Below are 22,722 nucleotides of genomic sequence, written 5' to 3'. Positions count from 1 at the left end.
AGAGAAGAGGAAGATGAGGGGGAGGGTTAAGAGAAGGGGGTAAAGAGGGGGAGGGGTAAGAGAAGGGGAGGATGAGGAGTATGGGGAAGAGAAGGAGGATGAAAATAAGGAGGAAGGGGAAGAGGAGGGGGAAGAAGGGAGGGGGTAAGAGAAAGGGAAAGAGAATGGGGTAGGGGTAAGAGGAGGGGGAGGGGTAAGGGAAGGGGGATGAGGAAAGGGGAGGGGGTAAGAGAAGGGGGGATGTGAAGGAAGGGAAAGTGGAGGGGAAGAGGGGAGGGGTAAGAGAAAGGGAATGAGGAGGAGGAAGGGGAAGAGGAGGGGGAAGAGGGTAGGAGGGAAGAAAGGAAGGTGGGGAGGGAGTGTAACAGGATCTGTGTGACGGCTGGGGCATGTACACTATAGGCCCACAGAGTTGCGATGACGTGTTAGGGCGCTTGATTAAACAGGCATGTCTTGGTAGATGACTATGGTGTGTTCATCTTCATAAATACAGCAAGAAAAATAAAGAATAAGAAAATAATGTTTTACATTAATTTATCTCTGATTTTACTAATGAATTAAATTAATATTATTAAGTGAACATGCAGGTTGGTGAGGCAGCGACGGATGTCGTGAGGGTCCACCAGGCGACGGTCAGCTAGTACCCAGCTGACCAATGCCCGGGTGGGACAGTGTTTATACCCGTGCGTAGTGACCATCACCCCCTCCCCCTGCTCAGCCCCTGCCTTCTCTTACCCCTCCCCCTGCTCTACCCTTTCCTTCTCTTACCCCTCACCTGCTCTACCCCTTCCTTCTCTTACCCCTCCCCCTGCTCAGCCCCTGCCTTCTCTTACACCTCCCCCTGCTCAGCCCCTGCCTTCTCTTACCCCTCCCCCTGCTCTACCCCTTCCTTCTCTTACCCCTCACCTGCTCTACCCCTTCCTTCTCTTACCCCTCACCTGCTCTACCTCTTCCTTCTCTTACCCCTCCCCATGCTCAGCCCCTGCCTTCTCTTACCCCTCCCCCTGCTCTACCCCTTCCTTCTCTTACCCCTCCTCCTGCTCTACCCCTTCCTTCTCTTACCCCTCCCCCTGCTCTTCCCCTTCTTTCTCTTACCCCTCCCCATGCTCTTCCCCTTCCTTCTCTTACCCCTCCCCATGCTCTTCCCCTTCCTTCTCTTACCCCTCCCCCTGCTCTTCCCCTTCCTTCTCGTCCCCCTTCTCTTACTCCTCCTCCTCTTCCCCCTCCCCCTCTTACCTGTACTACTCCTACCCCTGCTATTCTTCCCACTCCTCTTCTCCTCCATTATCTAATTCCCCCCTTTCCCCCACAGACGTCCTGCTCCTTCCCCCCTCCTCCTTTCCTCTCCCCCTTCTTCCTCTTAGACCTACTCCTTCCTCTTTATCATCCTCCTTCCTCCTCTGCCTCGACCTCCTCCTCTTCCTTCCTCCTTGATCTCCTCCTTCCTCCTCGACCTCCTCCTCTGCAACCTTCCCCTTCCTACCTTACCAACTCCTCCTTCCTCTTCGACCTCCTACTCCTCCTTTCTCCTGGCTCTTCTCCTTAACCTCCTCTTTAACATCCTCCTCCTTCCTTCTCGCCCTCCTCCTCCTTCCATTTTGCCCTCCTCCTCCTTCCTCCTCGCCCTCCTATTCCTTCCTTCTCGCTCTCCTCCTTCTTCTTCCTCGCCCTCTTCCTCCTTCCTCCTCGACCTCCTATTCCTTCCTTCTCGCCCTACTCTTCCTCACTCTCCTCCTCCTTCCTCTTCGCCCTCCTCCTTCTTCCTCCTCCTTCCTCCTCGACCTTCTATTCCTTCCTCCTCTCCCTCTTCCTCCTCCCTCCTCGACCTCCTATTCCTTCCTTCTCGCCCTCCTCCTCCTCACTCTCCTCCTCCTTCCTCTTCGCCCTCCTCCTCCTTCCTCCACCTTCTTCCTCCTCGCCCTCCTATTCCTTCCTCCTCGCCCTCTTCCTCCTCCCTCCTCGACCTCCTATTCTTTCGTTCTCGCCCTCCTCCTCCTCACTCTCCTCCTTCCTCTTCGCCCTCCTCCTCCTTCCTCCACCTTCTTCCTCCTCGCCCTCCTCCCTCCTCCTCGCCCTCCTCCCTCCTCCTCGCCCTCCTCGTCCTTCCTTCTCGCCCTCATCCTTCCTCCTCGCCCTCCTCCTCCTCGCCCTCCTTCCTCCACCTCCTTCCTCTTCGGCCTCCTCCTCCTTCCTCCTCGCTCACCTCCTCCTCCTTCCTCCTCTTTCCTCCTTCCTCCTCGCTCGCCTCCTCCTCCTCCTTGCTCTCCTTCTCTTCCTCCTCGCCCTCCACCTCCTTCCTCCTCGTCCTCCTATTCCTTCCTTCTCGCCCTCCTCTTTCCTCGCCCTCTTCCTCCTTGCCCTCCTCCACCTCCTTCTTCCTCGCTCTCCTCCTCCTTCCTTCCCGCCTTCCTCCTTACTCCTCACCCGCCTCCTCCTCCCTCTCCCTCCTCGCTCTCCTCTTCCTCCTTCCTCCTCTCCCTTCTCCTCCTTCCTCGGCCTCCTCCTTCCTACTCGCCCTCCTCCTCCTCCTTTCTCCTCGCCCTCCTCCTCCTTTCTCTTCACCCTCCTCCATCCTCCATGCCCTCCTCCTTCCTCCTCGCCCTCCTTCTCCTTCCTCCTCGCCCTCATTCTTCCTCGCCCTCCTCCTCAACGTCCTCTTTAACTTCCTCCTCTACCTCATCCTCCTTCCTCCTCTGCCTCGACCTCCTCCTCCTCCTTCCTCCTCTGCCTCGACCTCCTCCTCTTTCCTTCTCGATCTCCTCCTCCTTCCTCCTCGATCTCATCCTCTTACCTGGAATTCTTCCTCCTCGACCTCTTCCAAAGAATATGAGTAAAAATTATTAATTAACCTTTATTATGACCCTGTTTCTTTTTACTAAATGTAGAAATATACTGTTATATTTCTACATTTATATAAATAACAGCAATAAAAACTACGTATATGAAACATTTAAGGTTGCCACAGGGTTTTAAATTTTTTTTTAGCCAACGTTTCGTGCAATACGTTTTAGAAACTTATTTACATCCACACAAAATTACGCATCTTATGCGTGAAAACAAACGTTGCCAATACTTTCCAGATACGTTGTGCCAACCTAAAATTGTTTCCTAGGGTGGGATATATGAAGGAGGGAACCCGTACAGGGGTGGGATATATGATGGCGGGCACCCGTAAAGGGGTGGGATACATGGAGGCGGGCACCCGTACAGGGGTGGGATATATGCGGGCGGGCACCCGTACAGGGGTGGTATATATGAGGGCGGGCACCCGTACAGGGGTGGGATGTATGAGGGCGGGCACCCGTGAAGGGGTGGGATACATGGAGGCGGGCACCCGTACAGGGGTGGTATATATGAGGGTGGGCACCCGTACAGGCGTGGGACATATGCGGGCCGGCACCCGTACAGGGGTGGGATATATGCGGGCGGGCACCCGTACAGGGGTGGGATATATGAGGGCGGGCACCCTTCCACACCCAGATATACGCATAAAAATATATGTAGAAAATCTATTTATTAATGTATTGAAGTGAAAGTTTCACGACTGAGATGCCAAATGGAGTGAGATTTGATTGGAATATCTCAGAATTTTTTTACTTTGACGAAAATTTTTCATTTCTCTGTCAATGAGGAAATATTCCTCAGACCATCTATATGTCCATCTTTTATCTATCATCCTATGAATCTATATATTCATCTAACATTATCCATCTATTTCTCAATCTTTCCATCCAACTACCTATCCATCGATCTGAGCATCAAAATGAGCCTCTACCTGTCCATCTATCTATCCATCTCTGTATCTAACATTTGAATCAATAATCTTTCGAACCATCCATAAATCAATACATTCATTTGTCTATCATCTATCTGTTCATCTTTCCGTCCTTTTATCCATCTAGCAATCCATCTACACATCCATTTATTCAACCATATATTCATCAAACTATACATCAATTCATTTATCTGTGCATCAATCCATTTATCTGTGCATCAATCCATGTATCTATCTATCTGTCTATCAATATCATATCCATGTATAAGTATATTAATGCAAGAATAATCACAAAAACACAAAAATAAATGTCTAAAATAATAAATGACATCACAAAATAATGACGGTGTTTCCTTACTAAAGTGGTCAAACACAAAAACGTTTTGAATATTTGTTTAATTTTCCAGGTGGATACTAATCCAACTATATCTATGTATACCTATTTATCCATTCATGTATGCAGCATTCTATTACACACAGATATCACAACAGCGTGAGGAATCAAATGAACAAATATACAAGGGCCGGTACGGGGACTCGAACCTGCGTCCGAGAGCATCCCAGACGCTGCCTTTATCGACTGATCTACGACATGGAAGAGAAATGAAACCAGAAGTTCTACTGAACCTACTTGGATCCTGCAGCCTCTCCGAGACACAAACCAGGGTTTTACACAACTCCCCCATGTACTCGAGCTATGTCAATAGACCGTTCTACCTCTTCGTCCTTACTTCATTACACACAGAAATCACAAAAACCAGAAGTTCAGTAGAACTTCTGGTTTCAATTATCTTCCATGTCGTAGCTCAGTCGATAAAGGCAGCGTCTGGGATGCTCTCAGACGCAGGTTCGAATCCTCATCACGGCCCTTGTGGATTTGTGCATCATTCTATCTATCTATCAACCTTTTCATCCGCCTATCCATCTGTATATAAATAAATCTAACCATCTCCCTATTTATTCATCCACCTACTCATCTATATATGCATCTATCTATCTAACCATCAATCCATCCATCTATCTATTCATCTATTAATCCATCCATCAATCTATCTATTTATCCATCAATCCATCCATCAATCTACTCATATGTATATTTATCTATGCCTACAGTTATCTATCAATAGATCTGTCCCTAAATCTATCTATTTATCCATTGATGGATAGATATATCCATTCCTTTATGCACATATTTATCTGTTCTCTGTCTCTCTCTTTTTCTTTCTGTCTCTGCATCTCTCTTTCTCTGTCTGTCTGTCTCAGTCTCTGTATTGATATCTTTCTAATAAAATCCCTATATTTTTCTCTTATACAAAAATTATTTTGTAATGTTTGGGTGATCACCTGTGAGGGGTACTTAAGGGTGTTAAATACTAAAAGGAAAATAGTTACCCCTTCCTCTGATAAGGAACTTTTGGCTTGAGAAACTTTTAAAGCTGTGTAAGAATCGTCTGTTTTATGTAGTATGTGGAAAATTTTTGACGGAAGGAAATTTCTGTTAATTTTCCCGAGAATAGTAAATAATGGGTCATATTACTATAAGAAAAAAAAATACTTTGAGCGTTTGTTTATAAATTATTTTGCTTCGTAGATGGAATACAGTACCAAAAGTCTGTGTTGGGTTGAGAATATGACCGAGGCATGCTGTTACCATTTTAATTCTGGCGACCCCGACAACCCAGTGTCCATCCTGTACACCGAACCATTCCCTTGGTCAAGTTCGGCTAGGTTGGTCCCAACCGTGTGGCCTCCAACCACCAACACTAACAATAACATTTAAATATTAATTTATATTCATTGTGAATAATGTCACAATAAATATTGAATATGTATTGATTCTTAAGTACCCTATCTACCTGTCTGTCTCTAAACCACCAGACTGATCTATTTATCCACCTATCTCTATTTATCTATATATATATATATATATATATATATATATATATATATATATATATATATATATATATGTCGTACCTAATAGCCAGAACGCACTTCTCAGCCTACTATTCAAGGCCCGATTTGCCTAATAAGCCAAGTTTTCATGAATTAATGTTTTTTCGTCTACCTAACCTACCTAACCTAACCTAACCTAGCTTTTTTTGGCTACCTAACCTAACCTTACCTATAAATATAGGTTAGGTTAGGTTAGGTAGGGTTGGTTAGGTTCGGTCATATATCTACGTTAATTTGAACTCCAATAAAAAAAAATTGACCTCATACATAGAGAAAAGGGTTGCTTTATCATTTCATAAGAAAAAAATTATAGTAAATATATTAATTCAGGAAAACTTGGCTTATTAGGCAAATCGGGCCTTGAATAGTAGGCTGAGAAGTGAGTTCTGGCTACTAGGTACGACATATATATATATATATATATATATATATATATATATATATATATATATATATATATATATATATATATATATATATATTAGTATATTTTGGTAGCAGTCTTTCCTGTAGACATATATTATTAAATATGACCGAAAAAGTAAGATTAATAATTCTAACACGAATTTTCTCAATCTTTCGTACATTACGCTTCACTGTTGGAGGTAAATCAAAAATCAATTCTCCAAAATTCATTTTTATTTCTAGTCTGACGCGACACGGGCGCGTTTCGTAAAACTTATTACATTTTCAAAGACTTTAGTTCCCAAATACACAACTGAATAGAACTTACGTATCTCCGATTTTATATCTACATTTGAGTGAGGTGGAAGGGGTGATGTGGCATTAACACAAGACAGAACAAAATGTGGTATTAATAGGGTATTAATTTCATCAACACAAGACAGAACAAGAGTATTAATAGGGTATTAATTTCATCAACACAAGACAGAACACGAAACAATGGATATTGAATAGAAGTGTTTGTAGAAAGCCTATTGGTCCATATTTCTTGATGCTTCTATATTGGAGCGGAGTCTTGAGGTGGGTAGAATATAGTTGTGCAATAATTGGCTGTTGATTGCTGGTGTTGACTTCTTGATGTGTAGTGCCTCGCAAACGTCAAGCCGCCTGGTATCGCTGTATCTATCGATGATTTCTGTGTGTTGTTTACTAGGATTTCTCTGGCGATGGTTTGGTTGTGGGAAGAGATTATATGTTCCTTAATGGAGCCCTGTTGCTTATGCATCGTTAAACGCCTAGAAAGAGATGTTGTTGTCTTGCCTATATACTGGGTTTTTTGGAGCTTACAGTCCCCAAGTGGGCATTTGAAGGCATAGACGACGTTAGTCTCTTTTAAAGCGTTCTGTTTTGTGTCTGGAGAGTTTCTCATGAGTAGGCTGGCCGTTTTTCTGGTTTTATAGTAAGTCGTCAGTTGTATCCTCTGATTTTTGTCTGTAGGGATAACGTTTCTATTAACAATATCTTTCAGGACCCTTTCCTCCGTTTTATGAGCTGTGGAAAAGAAGTTCCTGTAAAATAGTCTAATAGGGGGTATAGGTGTTGTGTTAGTTGTCTCTTCAGAGGTTGCATGGCTTTTCACTTTCCTTCTTATGATGTCTTCGACGAAACCATTGGAGAAGCCGTTATTGACTAGGACCTGCCTTACCCTACAGAGTTCTTCGTCGACTTGCTTCCATTCTGAGCTGTGGCTGAGAGCACGGTCGACATATGCGTTAACAACACTCCTCTTGTACCTGTCTGGGCAGTCGCTGTTGGCATTTAGGCACATTCCTATGTTTGTTTCCTTAGTGTAGACTGCAGTGTGGAAACCTCCGCCCTTTTCCATGACTGTTACATCTAGAAAGGGCAGCTTCCCATCCTTTTCCATCTTGTAAGTGAAACGCAGCACGGAACTCTGCTCAAATGCCTCCTTCAGCTCCTGCAGATGTCTGACATCAGGTACCTGTGTAAAAATGTCGTCAACATACCTGCAGTATTTGGCCGGTTTCAAGTTCATGTCGACTAAGACTTTTTGCTCAATGGTACCCATGGAGAAGTTTGCAAACAGGACACCTAGGGGAGAATTCATGGCGACCCCATCTATTTGCTTATACATGTGCCCATCCGGGCTCAAGAAGGGTGCCTCTTTAGTACAAGCTTGGAGTAGTTTCCTCAGAATATTTTCTGGTATGTCAAGAGGAGTACAGGCTGGATCACGATACACTCTGTTGGCTATCATTCAGATTGTCTCGTCCACAGGTACGTTGGTAAACAGCGATTCTACGTCCAACGAGGCTCTTATCCCTGTGGCCCGTGTGCCCCGCAGTAAGTCAACAAATTCCTTTGGAGACTTCAGGCTGAAGGCGCAAGGAACATAAGGAGTCAGCAGGCCGTTGAGTCGCTTCGCCAGTCTGTACGTGGGTGTGGGTATCTGGCTAATGATTGGCCGAAGTGGGTTTCCAGGCTTGTGCGTCTTGACATTTCCATTCGCATATCCAGGTTTATATTCCCCAATGATCTTTGGCAGGTGGAGTCCGGATTTCTTGGCGTTCACAGTTTCGATCAGTTTGTTGACCTTTGCTTTTAATTCGGCTGTAGTGTCCTTCGTTACCCTTTGGAACTTAGTTTGGTCAGAGAGTATGATGTTCATTTTCGCCAGATACTCGTCTTCTTTAAGAATGACATATATTGGCGACTTGTCACCTCTCCTGACAACTATCTCCTTGTTCTCACGAAGGTTTTTAGCTGCCGCTTTAAGCTCGGGGGACAGTATGGTGCTTCTGTAGTTGCCTCGATTCTTTCCTCCTTCTGCAATAAGTTCTGCTTGTAAGGTATCTTTGGTAGTGACCTTCTTTTGTGTCTCGAGGTCGAATATGTCGTCCAACAGAATTTCCAACTCTACTTTCCGGGCCATTTCACTCGGTCTGGACATAACATGACAGTTTATGCCCAGATTTAGGAGAGTGATTTGGTCCTCAGTGAGGTTAATTCCTGCAAGGTTCAGGAAGCCATCTCTTGGTCGTGGAATTGCCATAGGTCCTCCATATAATGTTGTTAGTTTCTTGATAATCCTTGTTTCAGTGCTGAGGTGATGTTGGTCTGTGAGGATGTCGAGGTGTTGTTCAATGCGGGTACGGATACTATCGTTGATGTTGCTATTCCTCCACTCGTTTGTAGCATGAAGTAGTTGCGTTTTGTTGTCTTTGATTTCATTCTCTGCCTTGTATATCTGATCACGAATCAGATCCTGGCGATATTTTATCGTGAAGGCTTGATTCCTTGCTGCTGGGTCGTGCGCTTTAATATTAGTATATTTTGGTAGCAGTCTTTCCTGTAGACATATATTATTAAATATGACCGAAAAAGTAAGATTAATAATTCTAACACGAATTTTCTCAATCTTTCGTACATTACGCTTCACTGTTGGAGGTAAATCAAAAATCAATTCTCCAAAATTCATTTTTATTTCTAGTCTGACGCGACACGGGCGCGTTTCGTAAAACTTATTACATTTTCAAAGACTTTAGTTCACAAATACACAACTGAATAGAACTTACGTATCTCCGATTTTATATCTACATTTGAGTGAGGTGGAAGGGGTGATGTGGCATTAACACAAGACAGAACAAAATGTGGTATTAATAGGGTATTAATTTCATCAACACAAGACAGAACAAGAGTATTAATAGGGTATTAATTTCATCAACACAAGACAGAACACGAAACAATGGATATTGAATAGAAGTGTTTGTAGAAAGCCTATTGGTCCATATTTCTTGATGCTTCTATATTGGAGCGGAGTCTTGAGGTGGGTAGAATATAGTTGTGCAATAATTGGCTGTTGATTGCTGGTGTTGACTTCTTGATGTGTAGTGCCTCGCAAACGTCAAGCCGCCTGCTATCGCTGTATCTATCGATGATTTCTGTGTTGTTTACTAGGATTTCTCTGGCGATGGTTTGGTTGTGGGAAGAGATTATATGTTCCTTAATGGAGCCCTGTTGCTTATGCATCGTTAAACGCCTAGAAAGAGATGTTGTTGTCTTGCCTATATACTGGGTTTTTTGGAGCTTACAGTCCCCAAGTGGGCATTTGAAGGCATAGACGACGTTAGTCTCTTTTAAAGCGTTCTGCTTTGTGTCTGGAGAGTTTCTCATGAGTAGGCTGGCCGTTTTTCTTGTTTTATAGTAAATCGTCAGTTGTATCCTCTGATTTTTGTCTGTAGGGATAACGTTTCTATTAACAATATCTTTCAGGACCCTTTCCTCCGTATTAGGAGCTGTGGAAAAGACGTTCCTGTAAAATAGTCTAATAGGGGTATAGGTGTTGTGTTAGTTGTCTCTTCAGAGGTTGCATGGCTTTTCACTTTCCTTCTTATGATGTCTTCGACGAAACCATTGGAGAAGCCGTTATTGACTAGGACCTGCCTTACCCTACAGAGTTCTTCGTCGACTTGCTTCCATTCTGAGCTGTGGCTGAGAGCACGGTCGACATATGCGTTAACAACACTCCTCTTGTACCTGTCAGGGCAGTCGCTGTTGGCATTTAGGCACATTCCTATGTTTGTTTCCTTAGTGTAGACTGCAGTGTGGAAACCTCCGCCCTTTTCCATGACTGTTACATCTAGAAAGGGCAGCTTCCCATCCTTTTCCATCTCGTAAGTGAAACGCAGCACGGAACTCTGCTCAAATGCCTCCTTCAGCTCCTGAAGATGTCTGACATCAGGTACCTGTGTAAAAATGTCGTCAACATACCTGCAGTATATGGCCGGTTTCAAGTTCATGTCGACTTAGACTTTTTGCTCGATGGTACCCAGGTAGAAGTTTGCAAACAATAGGCTTTCTACAAACACTTCTATTCAATATCCATTGTTTCGTGTTCTGTCTTGTGTTGATGAAATTAATACCCTATTAATACTCTTGTTCTGTCTTGTGTTGATGAAATTATTACCCTATTAATACCACATTTTGTTCTGTCTTGTGTTAATGCCACATCTCCCCTTCCACCTCACTCAAATGTAGATATAAAATCGGAGATACGTAAGTTCTATTCAGTTGTGTATTTATGAACTAAAGTCTTTGAAAATGTAATAAGTTTTACGAAACGCGCCCGTGTCGCGTCAGACTAGAAATAAAAATGAATTTTGGAGAATTGATTTTTGATTTACCTCCAACAGTGAAGCGTAATGTACGAAAGATTGAGAAAATTCGTGTTAGAATTATTAATCTTACTTTTTCGGTCATATTTAATAATATATATATATATATATATATATATATATATATATATATATATATATATATATATATGTTTCATTGAATATGACCGCATATTCTGTATTTATTATTTTCTGGTTTAGGGCTTCTATCCCTCTAACTATTTTCTTAGCATCAGGGCTTAATTGAAATAGGAGTTCTCCAAAACTCATTTTCGTACTTTTAAGGTGAAGAAAAGAAGTGATTTACTATAGAGTGTATTACACTTATTTGTATAATTTGCACGACGTTTCGAACCTCCATGGTTCATTCTCAAGTGAACAGATCTTACAATACTAGTTGATTTTATACCCGCATTAGGTCAGGTGATAATACAATAAAGGTGAAAACATGGGGGGATACATAAGGGATAAATGTGAGGTGAAACATAGAGGCTGCAGAAGGCTTATTGGCCCATACGAGGCATCTCCTATCTAAACACAAAATTTAATCCAGTGTAATTGGTCTGTTATGTTGGACATTGTCTTCTGTGTTGGCATCGATATGTTCTTGTCTTGTCCTTACTCTCATGGTGGGTAGAGTAAATAGTTCCGTGATTTGGGTGTTCATGGTAGGTCGCTCTATTCTTATGTGAATTGCCTCAAGAATTTGTAATCTTCTTGAATCTTGGGTTTTGTCTATTATGCAAGTATTCTTGTTCAACATTTCTCTTGTTAGAGTAATGTCATGGGTTTGTCTCATGTGATTCCTAGGGGCACCAGATTGAAGATGGCATGTCAAACGCCTCGTCAGCTTGGTCGACGTCATACCTATGTACTTACATTGAAGGTTACATCCTTCGTGGGGGCAAGTGTACATGTATACAACGCTTGACTGCTGTAGAGGGTTCTCCGTCGGCTTCGGGCTGTTTTTGATAAGGAGTTCGGAAGTCTTCTTGGTTTTGTAGAATATTATCAGGTTTATGTTTTGGTTAGGAGCAGTGCTTTTTACTCCTTTACGGATTATTTCTTTCATTATTCTTTCCTCTTTTATATGTTCACTGTGCATGGTTGTTTTGTAATATAATTTTATTGGGGGTGTTGTGGTTTCTGTTCTAGGTTCTGAATTATACCAACGGTCCAAGTGTCTTCTTATAGCAGCGTTTATTTCCGCGTTGCTATATCCGTTGTTCACCAATACCTGAGTTACTCTTTCAAACTCTCTACTCACGTTGCTCCATTCAGAGCAGTGGGTAAGCGCTCGACGAATATAAGCATTGAGAACACTGGCTTTGTATCTTTGGGGGCACTCACTTCTACCGTTCAGGCATAATCCTATGTTGGTGGGCTTGGTATATACGTTGGTGCTTAAAGAGGTTCCTGTTTTTGTTATTAGTACATCCAAGAATGGCAGATTGTTATTTTCACTATTTTCATGTGTAAATCGGAGTACTGACTCTCTCTCTAGGTGTCTTTTTAGGTCAATTAGTTCATCTGAGTCTTTTACTATTACGAATATGTCATCTACATAACGGCAGTATACAGTTGGTTTTTGTCTGCTACTGAAGACCCTATCTTCGATGGTTCCCATATAAAAATTAGCAAATAAAACTCCTAAGGGGGAGCCCATTGCTACTCCGTCTATTTGTAAATACATGTCTCCTTGTGGACTGATGAAAGGAGCTTCCTTTGTACATGCTTCGAGAAGACTTTTCAAGTGTGGCTCAGGTATGTCTAATTTGGGGGTGCTCTCGTCTCTGTATACTCTGTCCAGTATCATTCCTATGGTTGTGTCGACTGGGACGTTGGTGAATAGGGATTCAACGTCCAGGGAAGCGATGATTCCATCGGGCTGGGTAGATTTGATCAATTCTAGGAAATCTGCTGATGATTGTAGACTAAACTTACTTGGAGTGTATGGAGTTAGGAGTTCATTGAGTTTCTTTGCCAGGTGATAAGTTGGGGTTGGTATTTGGCTGATTATAGGGCGTAGTGGGTTACCTGGTTTATGCGTCTTAACATTGCCGTAGGCATATCCTAAGCCATAGTCGCCTTGAAGTTTATTGAAATGCACACTACCTTTCTTTGCGTTGATTGCTGTAATTGTTTTGTTTACTTTCCGCTTAAGGTCTTCTACGGGGTTCCTCGTGATTCGTTGAAATTTGGAGTCGTCACTTAGGATGTCGCTAATTTTGTTCATGTATTCATGGGTAGGAATCAATACATATGTTGCTGTTTTGTCGGCTTTTCTTATTGTTACGTCTTTCAGATTTTTTAGTTGTTTCGCTGCTTCTTTGAGTCGTGGGGTTAAGATTGTAGATGAATATGTTCCTCGTTTTTTCCCTGCTTCTGCAAGTAGTTCAGCTTGAAGTGTGTCCGTGGTGATGACTTTTTTGTTGTCTTCTAGCTTATGGATATCGTCCAGAAGCATTTCGATTTCCAGGCGTTTTTGATGCATCTTTGGTTTAGATAAGAATTGACAATTTAGACCAAGATTTAAGAGGTCTCGTTGGTCCTGGGTAAGATCATAAGAAGTCAGGTTAAAGTAGCCATCTTTAGGACGAGGGATTTTTAGCTGTCCACCGTTTAGGGATGTTAACTTACGGAGTGTCTTTGTTTCTACAAGAGTTTTATGTTGTTGTTTCAGGTTAAATAGTTCACTGTTGATCGTTTGCTTGAGTTGGATAGGGATGTCGTACTGGGTCCATTTGTTTAACAGATGCTCCGCCTGCTCTGTAAAGGTTTCGAGGGCTTCCTTCTTCTTGTTTAGTTGATGCCGAATGAGCTCTTGCCTATACCTATAGGTAAACTCTGTATTGCGGACTGCTGGGTCATGTGGGTTTATATTGGTGTATACTGGCAGCAGGAAACTTCCGAAGAGTTCGGAAGGAGACTTCCGAACTCCTTATCAAAAACAGCCCGAAGCCGACGGAGAACCCTCTACAGCAGTCAAGCGTTGTATACATGTACACTTGCCCCCACGAAGGATGTAACCTTCAATGTAAGTACATAGGTATGACGTCGACCAAGCTGACGAGGCGTTTGACATGCCATCTTCAATCTGGTGCCCCTAGGAATCACATGAGACAAACCCATGACATTACTCTAACAAGAGAAATGTTGAACAAGAATACTTGCATAATAGACAAAACCCAAGATTCAAGAAGATTACAAATTCTTGAGGCAATTCACATAAGAATAGAGCGACCTACCATGAGCACCCAAATCACGGAACTATTTACTCTACCCACCATGAGAGTAAGGACAAGACAAGAACATATCGATGCCAACACAGAAGACAATGTCCAACATAACAGGCCAATTACACTGGATTAATCTTTGTGTTTAGATAGGAGATGCCGCGTATGGGCCAATAAGCCTTCTGCAGCCTCTATGTTTCACCTCACATTTATCCCTTATGTATCCCCCCATGTTTTCAACTTTATTGTATTATCACCTGACCTAATGCGGGTATAAAATCAACTAGTATTGTAAGATCTGTTCACTTGAGAATGAACCATGGAGGTTCGAAACGTCGTGCAAATTATACAAATAAGTGTAATACACTCTATAGTAAATCACTTCTTTTCTTCACCTTAAAAGTACGAAAATGAGTTTTGGAGAACTCCTATTTCAATTAAGCCCTGATGCTAAGAAAATAGTTAGAGGGATAGAAGCCCTAAACCAGAAAATAATAAATACAGAATATGCGGTCATATTCAATGAAACATGTTTGAACGAAAACCTGCTGCCAGTATACACCAATATATATATATATATATATATATATATATATATATATATATATATATATATATATATATATATATATATATATATATATATATATATATATATTTATATATATATATATATTTATATATATATATATATATTTATATATATATATATTATCTACTCCACCAGCTACCAATCCATCCATTTATCCATCTACTCCTCCTGTTATCAATCCATCCAGAAATCTATCCATCTATCAGTCCATCTATCTCGTTATATCTATCAATGTATCCATCTATCTCGACCTATCAATCAGTCTGTCTGCCAAACTATTTATCAATCTATCTGTTCAATTTTGTATCCATCCATCTAATAAAGAATCTTTCCATTTATCCTTCCATCAACACATCTCGCCACCCATATAATCACCTATTTATCCATCTATCAATTTTTTAGTCTATCCACACGTCCATTAATCCATCTACCCACTCATCTGTCTATTTATCTCTACCCCTATCTATCTAACAATCTGTCCCTTTATCCATCCGTCAATCCATTTAACTATCTATCTATATAGATATACATCTATCAATTCATCTACACATTTATCCATTCATCTACAATCGTAAGTTTTCCATCTATCCATTCACACTTTGAATGTCCATCTCTCTTTCTACCAATCCATCTTACCATCAATGTAATTTGTGTCCATCCATTACTGTAGTCATCTATCAATTTATCTATCCATCTAGTTTTGTTTTCATCTATTCACCTACCATTCTAACTATCTACATCTCTGTCTGTCAATGCGTGCATTCATTTTTATCTATATACCTTTCTATCCACTTATCCATATTGCTTGCAATCCAACTAGCTTTCTACCAATCTATTTATGCATCTATCTATCCATGCCCCCACTCATCTTTCTATTCATCTCTCCATCCAATTATCTTTCCATCGATCTATTTGTCAATTCAACTGTCTGCCTATCCATCCATTTATCTATCTACTCATCTTTCTACCCATATATCCATCCATCTATCTATCCACCTACTCATCAGTGTATCCATCTATAAATCCATCAATCAATCTATCCATCTACCTATCCACTTATCTATCTATCTGTTGTCCGTCACTGTCTACCTCTCTGTCTCTATCTTTAGGTGTGTCTGTCAGTCTCTCTGTTTCTGGGTCCCTATCTCTGTCATTCTCTCTTTATGTCCTTATATCTGTCAGTCTCTGTGCCTGTATTTCTGTCTGTCTGTCTGTCTGTGTCTGTCTGTGTCTCTCTCTCTCTGATAAAAGAAATAATTGTCTATGTGTGGTGGTCAGCAGTGCGAGTTGTTCAGTGGTGTGAACTACAAAAAGAATAGTTACCCCCTTACTCTGATAAAGAACGGAGGAGAGGAGAAACCTTTGATGCACTGGAAAAATTATTGACAACAAGAAATTTCTGTTAATTTTCCTAAGATCAGTGAGAAAAGGCCCATATTACCTTAATGCTTTTCTATAGAGTTTTGATGATACATAGCTGTGTAGCCGTCCGACACGGCCAAAAATCGTCGTGGAAGGATCTGAATGTGGCACTGGCACACTGTTAATTTTTAAGTCTTGAGACCTCAACTAGCCTATGTTCATCCCGTTCCCCAGACCATCCCCTCTGCCAAATTGCGTGAGTCTAGCCCTAACCGTGTGGCCTCCAAATTTTAACAGTCGAAGGTTCTTTCCCATAGCATGTAATAGAGGGTTAACCCGGCGTTGCCCGGGTCTGTTTGTGTGTGACTCTCATCTGTCCATCTAAATATCCCACCATTTATCTCTATTTGTCTATCAATTCGTTTGTCAATCCATCCATCTGTCTAGCTATCCATCTTTCTCTACATCTATATGTTGGTCAATCTATCCAACAATCTTACCAACTATCTATCCATCTATATACTTAAAAATCAATCCATTCATTTATCCATCATCTCCCCATCTTGCCATCCATAAAATCATCTTGTTATCGACCTATGAATCCGTCTATCTACCTGTCCATCAATCAATCCATCCTTCCACCCATTCATCTATCCATTTATCTATATGTCTATCCATCAATCCCTCATTAAATCTTTTTGTCCATCAATCCATATATATCAAAATCTATCTTTAAATCCACCCTTTGTGCAACCATCTATCATTCAATCTATATATCCATCTAGCTTTTTATATATCTATCCATCTAGCTTTCTATCCACCTATCTATTAATCTACTTATTCATATATTTATATATCTAGTCATCTATCTAAATATGCACCTAATCATCCTCCTACCCATCCAACTGCTTTACATCTATCTATTCATCAATCTTTTCGTCTATCCATCCATCTACCTTTCTATGTATTTATCCCTTCATTCATCTACTTATCTGTGTATCCATTTATCTATCAATGCATTTATTCATCCTCTTATCCATCTATCCATCCACCTATATCCGTCCATCTCTCAATTGTCTATATCTCTGTTTCTGCCCCTCTCTTTCTCTTTCTGTGTCATAGACAGAGGACAGGCAGAGAGAGAGTCTGTTTCTGCCTGTCTATCTCTAGCTGTGAGTCTGAGTTTCTGTTTGTCTCTGTCTTTCTCTGTATCTGTCTTTACCTGTTTTTATCTCTCTTTTTTGTCTGTCTGTCTCTTTCTCCTATAAAAAATACAATTGTCTTTGTGTGGGTGGTCAGCAGTAAGAGGAGCGCTGTTGTGTGAAATACTAAAAAACTAATAGTTCCCCCTTAGTCTGTTAGTAAGCCGTTGGTCGAAACCTTTGATATTGTGTAAAGATCGTCTGTTTTATGGGATTACGGGCAAATTATTGACAGCAAAAAGTTTCAGTTAATTTTCCCGAGATCAGTGAATAATGCTGCATATTACCATATGAAAATAATTATTTGAAAAATTTGTTTTGAAAATATTTAGCTGCATAATTAGCTGACAGTGCCAAAAATCATCATGGGGGTGTGAATAGGCCACTGGCACGTATTCCCTTTTACATTTTGGTGACACCGACCAGCCTATGTTCATCCCGTTTCCCAAACCATTCCCTCCTACAATTTGGGTAAGGCTAGCCCCATCTGTGTGATCTCTGACTTTCAACAGACTAGCAGACATTATCTCTTATGGTACTGATTATAAAATATAAATATTGAATTTTGTCACATGATACGTGCAGTGTGCTATGTTGCAATGCTATATAATGTTGGAATGCATATGTGTAACTTTTACCATCATTATGTTTAGCGTTGACGTCTGCTCCAGCGTCGAGGAGGACCTTCACAGTGTTGTCGTGACCACCGTCGGCTGCCCCGTGAAGGGCTGTCCAGCCTGTCAACAGATATCACAATTGATATTATGCATAAACCATCACGATTCCAATACTTTCTGTAAATTATTGAAATAAGCTGTTCTATTTTTTTTTATATACTAGTTACGTGTTCCGACTCTAAATATTTTGTAAAACAGTTTTCACCCTAAATTTAAAAGACGAAGATCGTGATAATTTTTTAAGATTAGACCATTAAAATATCCGACATCCAACCAGTTCCTATTTGACAATTTATTACTTGTGACGAGAGCGACAGTGGTGCTATTGTCATGCCTGAAACGCTAAGTGTATTAGTGGCTTGAGGCATAATATATACTTGTCCTACCTAGAGATCCAACATTCTTCTCGTATACCATTTTGTATGTATGTGATTTTCCCCTAATAAATATTATTATTATTATTTTAAATATTAACATTATTATTATTATTATTATTATTATTATTATTATTATTATTATTATTATTATTATTATTATTATTATATACATAACAAGAGCATTATGCAGGATGCAGCAATAGCTGATCAACCAACAATAGCTGACTTTTCAAGGGTGAACCGATACCTCCAGTCTTGCCATCGTCAGTTAACCAATATAACCTTTATAAGCTTCATACACCATAAACCTTGGCAATAAAATGTTAGTAATACTAGCTCGAGGCAAGATAAACATTGTTGCCATCACTTTACAACCAATATAACCATAAATGGTAACTGATGATATTTGAGAATGGCTGATGGAGGCACGAGGAACATCGTTGTCGTCATCAGTTAACAATGACCTTCACAGATACTCTGAACACCACCATTCGTTATCTTACCATGCAAGCTTAAGGCATGAACAACACTGGGTTACGCCTTACAAATATTATTATAATATAGGTTATCTTGCTTCACTAGTTGGCATCTAACTGACTTGAGAAAAGAGCAACATTGTGTTATCATTGTCAGATAACAAGATAATCAATGCGGATATCCTGCATCAACCAGATTGATGTATGATCACACAAGTCTCTTTCAACTTGTGGGGCTCCAGACCCCCTTGTCCCCACCGGTCCCCCTCCGCAGAAAGTAATAAAAAGAAACACAAAAGCAATACCCCCAACTGACACCTCTGTGATGCCAATGGCACCATAATAAGTCACCTAACCACGTTTAATGTTTTGTAGGATGTGGCCATGTTGAATTAACATCAACAAGAACTTGTTGGCATATACCACATCTACTGCATAACCCGTAAGGAAGTCCTCTCTCAGTTATATTCTCTCAGGTGACCCACCACCCACTCTCAGTTTATCATTTCCCAACTCGATTTTATCTTAAAATTAACGTAACTAGCCAGATATCTGAATTTTCTCTCAAGAATTATCAGATCCACAGAGGCAAGGAGTGAATCATCTTAGTCTAAAAGAACTGTAACATCTAATTAACAAAAATATATTAAAACGATAGTGGATGGTACCTCAGTGTTACCCTTCGACTCTCTACCTGAATCTTATCACCAGAATAGTGCTAAATGAACTAATTTATGTAAACATCTTCCCTGCAATTAGAGCAGCTCTCATTGAAAATATCCATTACCAATATGTCTTCTGAGTTAACTCTGGGATGCAGCTTCCACTTCCTATATATAGTGATCATGAATGGATAAGTTAATAAGTACAAGTACGTATATATTCAGTAGCTACAAGAACAAAATGTATGGTTAATACATACATAATAACAATGTTCTCGGTATTTCTACACTCTTGCAAGGTGGTTATCTTTAAAGACATTCAATATAAGAGTTCACAAGATTACAACAGTACACCGAAATATAATACTAATAATGATGACCATCAACACGTCACTGAGCCTCTACCTCACATCCCACAATACTACCACATACCCCAAACCCATACTACAAAACCCCAATATAATAATACACACCCCACCACACTACCACACACCCCCACCACACTTCCACACACCCCCACCACACTTCCACACACCTCACCACACTACCACACAACCCACCACACTACCACACCCCATCACACACCCCAAACCAATACTTCATAGCCCCACCCCCAATACTACACAACCCACCACACTACCACACACACCCCCCACACTACCAAGTCCCCCGCAAGAACAAATAGGTGAGTACAAATACGTGAGTACACAGCCCAACCACACTACCACACACCCCACCACACTACCACACAACCCACCACACTACCACACAACCCAACACACAACCACACACACACCACATTACTACACAACTCCACCACACAACTACATATCCCACCACACTACCACACAACCCCACCACACTACCACGCACTCCACCACACTACCACACACCCCACCAAACTACCACACAACCCCACCACACTACCACACACACCACAACACTACCACACACCCCACCACACTACTTCACAACCCCACCACACTACCATACACCCCACCACACTACCACACACCCCACTACACTACAAAAAACCCACCACACTACCACGCATCCCTCCACAGTACCACACCCCCCCACACTACCACACACCCCACCACACTACAACAAACCCACCACACTACCACACCCCACCACACTACCACACTACCCCACCACACTACCACACCCCACCACTCAACCACACATCCCACCTCGCTTGCACACACCCCACCTATCTTGCATACACCCACCACACTACCACCACACTACCACATTCCCCACTACAATACTACACACCCACCACACTATCCCACCACACTTCCACACACGACTACACAACCACACTTCCCACCACACTACCACACACCCCACCACACATCCAAACAACCCAACTACACTACCACACACCCCACCAAAGTACCACACACCCCACCACGCTATCACACAACCCCACCACACTACCACACACCCCACCACACTACCAAACACCCCACCACACTACCACACACCCCACCTCGCTACCACACACCCACCACACTACCACTCACCCATCACACTACCACACACCCCACCACACTACCACCACACTACTACACTACCACTACCACACCCCACCACACATCCACACACCCCACCTCGCTTGCACACACCCCACCACACACCCCACCACACTACCACATTCAACACTACACTACTAAACACCCACCACACTATCCCACCACACTTCCACACACCACTACACAACCACACTTCCCACCACACTACCACACACCCCACCACACATCCAAACAACCCACCACACACCCAACTACACTACCACACTCCCCACCAAAGTACCACACACCCCACCACGCTATCATACAACCCCACCACACTACCAAACACCCCACCACATTACCACACACCCCATCACACTACCACACACCCCACCTCGCTACCACACACCCACCACACTACCACATACTCATCACACTACCACACAACCCACCACACTACCACACCCCACCATACAACCACACACCCCACCTCGCTTCCACACATCCACCACACTACAACACACACCCCACCACACTACCACACCACCCACCATACTACCCCACCACACTACCACACCTCACTATACAACCAAACACCCCACCACACTACCACACACCCCACCACACTACCAAACAATCCACCACACTACCACACACCCCACCACACTACCACACACCCCACCACACTACCACACACCCCACCACACTACTACAAACCCCACCATACTACCACACACCCCACCACACTAGCACACACCCCACCACACTACCACACACCCCCACCACACTCCCACACATCCCATCACACTACCCCACACCCCACCACACTACCACACATCCCCACCACACTACCACACACCCCACCACACTACAACAAACCCACCACACTACCACGCATCCCTCCACAGTATTACACCCCCACACTACCACACACCCCACCACACTACAACAAACCCACCACACTACCACACCCCCCACCACACTACCACACTTCCCCCACCACACTACCCCACCACACTACAACACCCCACCACACAACCACACACCCCACCTCGCTTGCACTCACCCACCACACTACCACACACCCCACCACACTAACACTTTCCCCACTACACTACTACACACCCACCACACTATCCCACCACACTTCCTCACACCACTACACTACCACACACCCCACCACACTACCTCACTCCCCACCTCGCTACCACACACCCACCACACTACCACACACCTATCACACTACCACACACCCCACCACACTACCACACACCCACCACACTACCACACCCCTCACCACACTACCACTCTACCCCACCACACTACCACACCACACCATACAACCACACACCCCACCTCGCTTCCACACACCCACCACACTAAAACACACACCCCACCACACTCCCACATCCCTCACCACACTACCACACCACCCACCATACTACCCCACCACACTACCACACCTCACTATACAACCAAACACCCCACCACACTACCACACACCCCACCACACTACCAATCCACCCACCACACTACCACACACCCCCACCACACACCTCACCACTCTACCACACACCCCACCACACTACCACACACCCCACCACACTACTACGCACCCAACCATACAACCACACACCTTACCACACTAGCACACACCCCACCACACTACCACACACCCCCACCCCACTCCCACACACCCCATCACACTACCACACACCCCACCACACTACCACACATCCCCACCACACTACCACACACACCGCACTACCACACACCTCACTACACTACCAT

At 42.7% G+C, this 22,722-nt stretch overlaps 1 protein-coding gene across 2 annotated transcripts in view; it reads right to left on the bottom strand.

The window, feature by feature from the left end:
- Window positions 1-22,722, bottom strand: part of LOC123748311 (uncharacterized) — a 314,236-nt gene that overhangs the window by 233,380 nt on the left and 58,134 nt on the right. For both annotated transcript variants that reach the window (XM_069308619.1, XM_069308618.1), the window contains exon 5: window positions 17,861-17,959. In XM_069308619.1, coding sequence (XP_069164720.1) covers window positions 17,872-17,959 — 88 coding nt within the window. In that variant the 3' untranslated portion in view covers window positions 17,861-17,871. The remainder of the gene's footprint in view (window positions 1-17,860; window positions 17,960-22,722) is intronic.

This window comes from Procambarus clarkii, chromosome 63 (assembly GCF_040958095.1).
Source record: "Procambarus clarkii isolate CNS0578487 chromosome 63, FALCON_Pclarkii_2.0, whole genome shotgun sequence".
Classification (NCBI taxonomy): Eukaryota; Metazoa; Arthropoda; class Malacostraca; order Decapoda; family Cambaridae; genus Procambarus; species Procambarus clarkii.
This window is presented reverse-complemented; position numbering and strand designations above follow the sequence as displayed.